The sequence below is a fragment of the Bos mutus genome, chromosome 11 (assembly GCF_027580195.1).
Source record: "Bos mutus isolate GX-2022 chromosome 11, NWIPB_WYAK_1.1, whole genome shotgun sequence".
Classification (NCBI taxonomy): domain Eukaryota; kingdom Metazoa; phylum Chordata; class Mammalia; order Artiodactyla; family Bovidae; genus Bos; species Bos mutus.
This window is the reverse complement of record NC_091627.1, coordinates 79,549,067-79,558,161: the sequence shown is the minus strand read 5'-3', so window position 1 is coordinate 79,558,161 and position 9,095 is coordinate 79,549,067. Positions and strand designations below refer to the sequence as shown.

Sequence of the window (9,095 nt, the reverse complement as noted above, 5' to 3'; positions counted from 1 at the left end):
CATAGTATTGTCTTGTTACTGCCACTGAGGACCACTTTGAGTTGTTTTTTTTTTTGTGTGGTTTATTTTTCCAGAACAATGTTTTTAGATAAGAAGTCTTCCTTTTACTCAACATTACAATTGACTAGTGAAAATTCCTGTTCTAAGTCTCTTTATCTTTTTTTCTCTATTATTGTTTTCAGTTGAAAAAGGAAAACCAGGATGTCTATGAAGAAAATCTTCATTTCCCGCTTCTGCTTATTTTAACCAAAGATGGATAGAAGCTTAAACAGCTCTAAAGATGAAGAAAACATCAAGTGCACAGGCAATACTTTCACAAAAACAGAAATCTTGTAATGGGTATAATATGCAGCAAGCTGTTGGCTCCCTGAGATTTTTAAACCCCCAGGACTTGGGCCCCTACCACCTCTGAGACATTCCATGTGTGGGTTATGGGGTCCACCTGCTCACCCACGTGACTCTTCAGCCATCCTAGACTCCTCTTTTTTCCATCTGCTTGTTGCTCTTTCTGCACCAAACCTATGTCTTTAAATATGTATGAGCAGCCTATGTGAGATTTGAATGGGACTTGTAAGCCACCCAAATAATTTTCCCTCTCAGAATTTCTTTTGGTGATTCATATCCCACCCCACCCCACCCTCCTTTAGAAAATATCCTGGTCTTTGTTGTATTTTTTAGTGATGGTCGTTTTTCATCTGCCAAACCAGCAAACATGATGATTCTTTCCTGGTTAAAAAAAATAAATAAATCAAATCTTTCAGATCACCCTCAAATTAATTATATTAAATCTGCTATCTTTCTCTCCCCCCACCGCCCCCCCCGCCTTTTTTTAATGGCTGTCTCTCTCACCCATTCTCTTTTTCCTTTTAAACAGGATGTTTTTTTTCCCTATAGATGTATAAGAAATGACTACATCAGCCCAAAGCCTCATAGACTGACCGTTTGTCCTCTGGACACAATAGCGTGGCCAGCCCTCTGCTCCTCCTCTCCAATTATGTGTGATTAGTCTCAATGTGTTGTGTCAAGAAGGAGGAGTGTGCTGAGTGCTTATTATCTGTTTAGGTACAAGAAGAGCACATTTAGGCTCTGACTATGAATGAAAAGTGAGCCTTTATCAGGGCTCAAATCTACTGCTGTTCTCCAGGCCTCGTTCAAAACAGGTCCTTCCCAGGGAAATTTTTGAATAAATGCTTGCTAAAACAAGGTGGCAACCAGGGCGAGCTTTTAAAAACTCAGTCACACAATTATCCGATTGAAAGTAAGTATATATGGTTCTATGCGGTGATGCAAGTGGATGGTAAACATTTAGTAGGTGCTACCTAGGATTAAGAGAGAATGACTTTTCTGCAGGGAACCCAAGCTTCTCCTTGCCTGGTGCATCCCCACGATGCTCTAATGCCTTTTGTGGAAATTCAGATGTTTATCTGTAAGGAATCATCTGTACCCACTCTGACAGTAATGTCAGTAGTAGGCTCTCCATATAGGGATACTCCTGTCTTTAGTAGAGGCAAAGCATGTATTTAGCATGATACAATTAAAGTGAGAGGTGAGACACCGTGGGGGAGGGGGAGCGAGTCCTTTTGCATGTTAAACAAACTTAGCTGTCATAAAAACAGCGACTCTCAAATGTCTTCTCTGCTCACTTCTATCATCAAACAAATTTTTCACCATCAGTTTGCATGTCCTTGTATTCACCACTTTTTCTGCTCCATTAGAGCACCTAGATGGATCTCGGAAGGCATAGGTCAAGTCGCAGTTAGATCATACATTTCTTTCTCACAAAAACTTGAATTGCAATGCCAAGTGATGGGCTAACATCACAATAACAGCAATTTATTCCTCTTTGGATAAAACAGCAGTCTATTCTCAGTGCTAGATAAAGACCAGGGCAATGCAAACCAGCCATTTAGCTGAGTAGTTCATAGTGGCAGCTCTCCTTTGGCGACTGTATAGGTTGCACACTGGCTTCACATTTTCTTGTTTAAAAATTAGAATTTGGAATGTTTTAAAAGGCAACGCAGGTAGTTTATAGTGGTGAAAATATAGAGAAATGATTTCTTCTGAAAAACCTGCAACTAAATTTGCCAGACAAAGGAAACCAATCCCTGCAATAGCATCTAAGATAGTCTATTCTTATTTTTTTTCTCATAAAATATAGAACAGCAGAACCACAAGACTATTTCCATTTTTTTTCTCATGAAAATACATGAATTGGCAAGAATTCCACTTACATTTGTGTGTTGTGGGTGTAGAAATCCAGTGTTTATTTCACTGGAAGAAACTGTATTTTAAAAAGTGAACTAGTAGTGCGTTTTTTTCCTTAATATCTGAGAATGGTAGAGTACAGTTACCTAAGCTTGAGACAGGGTGTGAGAATTGAGCTATTGCTGCCCAAAGACATCGAGTAAAGAAATACGCACATTAAGTGATTAAAACTTAGACAATCTTTTGTAAAACGTTAAGGGTCTCATAGATTGTCTTTTAATGGGACCCTCACTTGAAGATATTACTGATTCAGGCTCTTTGGAAGTTTGTAAGAAACTAACATTGTGTAATATTGACTAGTTTAAAAGTATTCTTACTTTCTCAGATTTTGGTGAAAAGCCAGTATTGAGAAGGAGAAAAGATATAGCTACTTTACACAGTTCGTCCATTTACATTTCTTTAAAACTTTATGATTAAGAATTATTTCTCTGCATCAGTACTGGGTTGCATAATTGCAATTGAAATACCACATTCTGTAATTGTCTGTGTAATTGTGCATGTGTTTGTTTCAAAACAAAGCCTGTCTTTGCAATTTTAAGAATTATTATGATATTCCTGTTCCCGGTGTACCTATATCTTCTGAGAAAACGCACTAATCTCCTTTGTCATACTAAGTAGATTTGGTTAGATGTAAGAATGTTTCTAATATCGCCCGTGGTCAGTTCTAAAGCAGTGATATGAACAGCCACATACAAGTTGGTTATAAGAAGTTTATTTTATTTTATAGCAAGACATATGCTGTGAATTGGGATAAAAGTGCTAGAAAAGACTGCCTAAGAGGCTGATGCTATTTTGTATAAATTGTGTATTTTGTTGGCTTTTTGACTGAGCATGAAAATGTAACTTCCATTAGGGAAGGGTAATTTAGGTGCTCAGTATTCAGCAGAAAACTTGTCGGGCCATAAAAGCTTTTCTGGCTGGTTCTCGGGTGTTTTCAGAGAGGAGCTGCCCACCCCTTGCTGATTTTCCCTTTGGCTTCAGTATGGGCTGAATTTACCACTGCATACCTGTTGAATCAATTTGGGGGATCCAGCAGTTAACTGAGTGAATGGAAGGATTAGTGGCCTTCTGGAGCCCTATTTCAACAGCCAGGTGTCTTTCCTAAACTAGTTAACTGCTTTTGACAGTTGGAGAACCTGGTTTTAATACCACAAGTAGGAGATTGTTGCGGTGGGGAGGGGGGGCGGGGGGAGGTGCGTTCCTTCTCTCCATCTACAAATGTGGGGCATGCCTTCTCCTAAGGGTTAGATTTCTTCTTCTTCTTCATTTTTAATAGGAGTGGACTGTCCCCTTGCCTCAACCCAGCTTCCATGGAGTCTTTGTGCTTAAGCAGCCTTTGACTTCTTTCCAGTCTATGCCAAGCAATTGGGTGGCATTGTCCAGCAGGACCCATTCACTGGGCTTGGGGAGGGGGCAGGATACTCACACAGGAGACGGAGTCATGTGTACGTAGACACAGACAAACACATACACACACCCACAGGGAAGATAGAGCTGTTTAGACCCTCGATCTGGGCTCCAGATTCCAGATACACTCCCTACCCCAGATCAAAAATCTCCTGAGTTCAGACTGTTCGAAATATATAACTGGACAGAGTGTAGCCCAGAGAGGAAAAATTGATTTGAAAGTCAGATTGGGTCTCCTTAGAAACTGAATTTGGACAGAGGGCAAATATGTTTTTCCTGAATGGACTATTTCCAAATTAAGAAGGAGCCCACTGGTGTTTAACAAACCATTACGCCTGAAATGCCACGTTTAATTCTCAGATTTTGTTTTACCCAGAGACCTTACTGCCCAGGCTGTGACTAAATGCTCACTCACTGTGTTCTCTGCCCTGGAAGTCTGTTCATTTGGAGTCTATATTTTGCCTTTTTTGTCCCCCTGACTTTTCAATTAATACATTTTTTAATGGATAAACAGATCATACTGTGACTTTTAAAATGTCAACAAGCTTGTAAACAGAAATGTAATAAAATGGCTAATAGGAGATTCAATAGTTAATAGAGGGCCTGAAGTGTGAGCAAATACAGTAGCTGTATATTGGAAACTGTGCAAGTGAAGATGGCTTTAGTATTGCAAACTGAGGAAGAAAATTGTTTTTAATTAGCACCTTCATAAGAACTGCTGATTAATACTGTTTTGTTTGGTGAAAAGCTTTCAGCTGAGTAATTTGTACAGCCATTACAACAGTTTTGTTAGAGCGGGACTCCTGTTGTTAAACACAAACAGCAGATGATAATGGTGGAAGATGAGTTTGTCATGTAACAATTTACCTTATTGAAAAAAGCTTTATATTAAACCCAATACAGTAGGTACCAGCAGAAATCACATATTTTAAATCCTTCCAAAATTGCAGTGTGCCATGCTTGTATTTTTTTTTCAGGGACTAGAAGCAGATTTTATATCATTTATAAAATTATATACACAATTTAAAGATGGTGTAGCGTGGACAGACCACTTTCTCAGCAGCAGTTTACATCAGAACGGCAACGTGGCCGGGTATTCAAACACTTTCTAACTACACAAAGCAGGCTGGAAAATGGAATCCTAGTTAAATAATGTTACTCAGATGTAAATGTGCATTGGGACAGGATGTAGGGAAATAAGAATTAGTGTTTCTGGGCTAGGTGGGTTTATCACACATAGGATCTTTAAAAAAAAAACAAAAAACTCTTTCCCAAGGAAAGTTTAATTAACCTTTTTTTTTTTTTTCCTGGAGGTGTTTTTAAGCAAGCAGGGAAAGGAGTGCCCATTCAATGAGACCTAACCAAGGAATAAGAGGCTGGTTTCAGTGGACTCCATCAAAAGGATAGTGTCCTAGCCAGAAACATGGGAACTTTTTTTTTCTTTTTAAATAAAATGCAATGGCAAAGCATATTTGCATTAAAATATTACACTAACCCAGGCTGGTAAGAACTGTAAATTATTGGAGTGGTGTTATAGAGCATGAGTTCTTTTTATTTTTTTTAAGACAGGCCTTTGGGGTAATAACAAGGGTTGAGGCTCACGACAGTGCCAAATAAGCGTTAGACAGCATAATAGTCTGCAAAGAAAGCCACAGAGCACTAATGTGAAGGAAGAGCTGTCCACCACATGCAGCAAAAATCACCAAAGGTCATTTTATGGTAGCAATTGTGACATAAAATTGGTGGTCATGCTACATGTCTAATACTCAGCACAGCTTTATAAATGATGGGCCCCTAGCGATGGCTGTCATTAAGTGCTTTCATCATAATAAACTTTAAACTGTTGGCTTTATGAATCGCCAGCTAGCTTCAGCTGTTCGTTGGACGGAGCTTGCAGTGCCTTAAGTGTGGCAAGATCTATTAGGAATTGCAACCATGTTTCAAGCGTACTTGGCTTCCCCACTCCTGGGGTGATTGCTGCCTATTAAACGACGTCCGGGAAGATTTTCCTCCGGCAATCTCTGATCAAGAGCTTTTTTGGGCTTTGACCTGCATTTCCTTCAAGACTTTCTCTGAGGAGTTTTCTAAGAGCAAAACTCCAGAGGATTTATAGCCACTTCTGATTAATACCTTTCCAGTTTTTTCTAGCAACGCTCCCACTGTTGCATAGAGAAAAGCTTTCATTGTTCCTGAGGTGCTTATTTGTGACCTTTTCTCTGCTTCCTGATTCCCTCTAACCGTGTTCTCAGCGAAAATCCTCGGGGTGGAACCAAGACAGTCGGTGAAGTTGTTACAGCTGGAGAGACAGAGGACGAAAGAGAGGGAGGCTTTTATATTTTTAAAGAATTACATGCAGAGCAGCCCGGGCCCGCCCATTTAAATACCCGCCGTGACGTCACGGGCCGCCCGCCGGACCCGAGGCATCCCTAATGAGCCCTCGGTGTAAACCGAGCCGACACGTAAAGATTTCATGATTCGAATTACACTTTCATTAACCTTTAGCTTAGGAAGTCTTTTAGCTTCCATAAATCTTACAGTGGCTTACCGTCTGTCCTACTGATGTGAATAATAGATGTTTAGGGAAATCGCTCTTTAAAAACCCAGGGTATTTAATTTACAAGGGCTAAATACATATTTCAGAATCACTCGGCAAGAACTTTAATTACTTCTTGTTGCTTTTTGTAACTTGGAGGTCTCCCCCGCCCATTCCCCATCCCCGCTTCAGTTCTCTTCTGCTTGACTCAGATGTTTTTGAGATGGAGAAAGCTTTCAATGTCTAAGTCTCTGCCTTAATACTCTTTATTAGTCTTTTAAGCCAAGTAATGTCCTCAAGATAGTTCGGGGGATGTCTCAGGTGTGGACCATTACACAATTAAATTAGCAAACCTGAGGGATTGGATTAGGACTCAGCGGGGGACACCTGGGGATGCCAGGGCCCAGCCGAGTTTTCGACTAGCAGGGTTCTGGCCATGAATAAATAGTGAGGGTCAGCCCGCTAGGTAGACTCAGTCACAAACTTGTCTTACCAGATAAAGTGTTGCAGATTAAACTATTTTACCCCCCTGGGAGCAGGTCTCTGTGGCCGTAGGAGTGTATAGGAAAACCATCAGCCGATGTGTCAAGTGGAACGGAAAACTGAAGTCGAAGGATTCGTGGCTTTTCACATACAAAGGCATCCTCCCATCCCTCCTGGCCAGCCAGCGAAGGATGGACAAGTGCACCTGGAGGCTACTGCCCAGGTGCAAGGGGTGGGTGTGGGGCAAGCTGCAGAATGCCCCAGAACAAAGACACCTCCAGGGGCCTCCTCGGAGGTCACCCGCTGCCTCCAGGGCAGATTAAGGAGGACTGGAGATGGCGCTTGGAGGAAATGGTGCTGTTCTTTGGGAAATCAATTCGTCCCACCCTTAATAGGGCGTTTTGCCCTCCCTCTTTGGGAGTTCCAGGCAATGGGCTTCCAGGTCTCTACGGTTCTGAAAGAGGCGGCCCCTTTGCCAGCCCATGTTCCTTCAAACAGCCCAGGCCCCACAAGAATCTCTTCTGCTCTCTGCCATGTTTCGTTTCCCTTTTCTCCCTCTTTCAGGCTCTCCCGCCCCTCTCTATACCCAAGCTCCTTTCATAATGAGGCTGGAAGTGGAACTTTCCCCCACTCCCTTACTTTGAGATTTCTTTTTTCCCAGTGACCTGGGCTGCACTTTACCCCCACTCCCTGCCTGCCAATCTCCTCAGGGTTAGGGCCTTTCTCTATCCATTCTTTCAGGTTCCCCCTCCTTGAGAGCTCCAGGAGGCCAGGCCTTCCAGAATCTGATCTCCTTCCAACACTGCAGCCCCCCTGAGGAGGAAGGAAGAAGCCTCCTCCGAATGAATGGCCGGTAAGGAGGTTTTTAATTTGTCTGGAGCTCCAAGAAAAAAGCCTCTGAGCTGCGGCCCTCCCTCACCTCGTTTGGAAGCCCCCAGGCCTTCCTGGTGGCCACTGTCACCTCTCCATCCCAGGCCAGGTCCACGGGCAGAATGGGTGAAGGAGTCTGAGCATACTGGTTTGTTGTGTGAGGTTCGCCTCTGGGGTTTAGAAGGGCTTTGTCAGTTAGATTCTATTTTGTGATTGTTTGCTGGCTACCGATGTGAGAAATTTGGAACCTGGGCAGGGTCTGAAAGTGAGCTCAGCCCATGGCGATCGTGATTTGCAGTCAGCCTTCTGATGGCCAAGCTCTCCTTGAGCTTGGGGGAAATGTCACCGTGCTGTCCCCGACACAGTCCATTTAAAGACAGTCCATTTAAAAGCTTTGCCCACCTGACCTGTGGTTTCACCTCCAGGTGCATTAGCCTTCATTCCCTTTACAGGCTTTATTTTTAGGAGCAGAGGCCACAGCCCTGACCAGCCTATGTTTTGAGTGGAAGGCTGAGGCTCGCTCGCTCGCTCTCTCTATTCTTGGCCAAGCTGTTTATATAAGCAGCATCTAAGGATGCCAGGAGACAGCAGAATGAAGCCGCTCACAGCTCCCAAGTAACCCATGTCTTTGCTGTCTGCCCAGCTATTCCTACTCAGCCCACTTCAGGTTGTGGGGGACCACCAGGCTGAGTGACAAAGGTTTAAGGGGCTCCAGCTTGCCTTCCTCCTTGCTGTCAGTGTTTTGGCCTCACCTCACAATCAGGTTACTCCTAAGCCCTACTTCTGTTACCTAGTACAAGATCCTGTATCCTGCACAGTGTGGTCAAACAATATTGAAACAAAGTTTGGAGCAGAGAGAGTTTTATTGAAGGGCCACACAGAATAAATGAGCCCCCAAACCCAAACTGCCCCAAAGATTTCAGTAAAGCATTTTTAAAGGCAAAGTGAGGGAGAGGAGTGATTGGTTGTTGCAGACTTCTTGGTGTAGGAATGCTTTGTTCTTGCAGCTGTCCATGCAGGTCAAGTCACCATATTCCTGTGAACCTCCATCAAGATAAATATTCTTTTTTCTGCAACTATTTATCTTTATATGAACAGAAAAGTGTTATACCCTTAAAGGTTAGAGAGCCTTGAGAATAGGCTAGCCAGTATATTTCAGGCTAAAGGCAACAGTCTTAAAGCAAAAGCAATAAAATACAAAGGTTAAAGTAAAAGAGACAGATCTAATATGGAATCAGATTTGTTCTTCCCTATTACATTTTCATCCTCCCTCCCTCACCCCCAACAGACTAGATAAACCATAGGGTGGTTTCATATTCTTAATATAAATATGATACTGAAGGGATTTATCTGACTGTGCCCTTATGGTTGAAAAATAAATGGCAGCGATATTTGGCAGCTCCTCCCCATCAAGAAATGGAATCTATTTCTCCACCCCTTGGTTCTGAATTTATGTTGGCTTACTTTAGCCAATGAGATGTTCATAAACATGAGTACAGCAGAGGTTTGAAAATCACTTGCACATTGGGGTTTTCTC

General features: G+C 42.4%; 1 protein-coding gene across 2 annotated transcripts in view; it reads left to right on the top strand.

Moving 5' to 3' along the window:
- CAMKMT (calmodulin-lysine N-methyltransferase) overlaps positions 1-796 on the top strand; it is a 428,589-nt gene extending 427,793 nt beyond the window's left edge. Inside the window, exon 10 of one of the 2 annotated variants that reach the window (XM_070379650.1) lies at positions 183-796. In XM_070379650.1, coding sequence (XP_070235751.1) covers positions 183-260 — 78 coding nt within the window. In that variant the 3' untranslated portion in view covers positions 261-796. The remainder of the gene's footprint in view (positions 1-182) is intronic. The other variant, XM_005903299.2, reaches the window with a different exon arrangement.
- Positions 797-9,095: the final 8,299 nt, after the last annotated feature.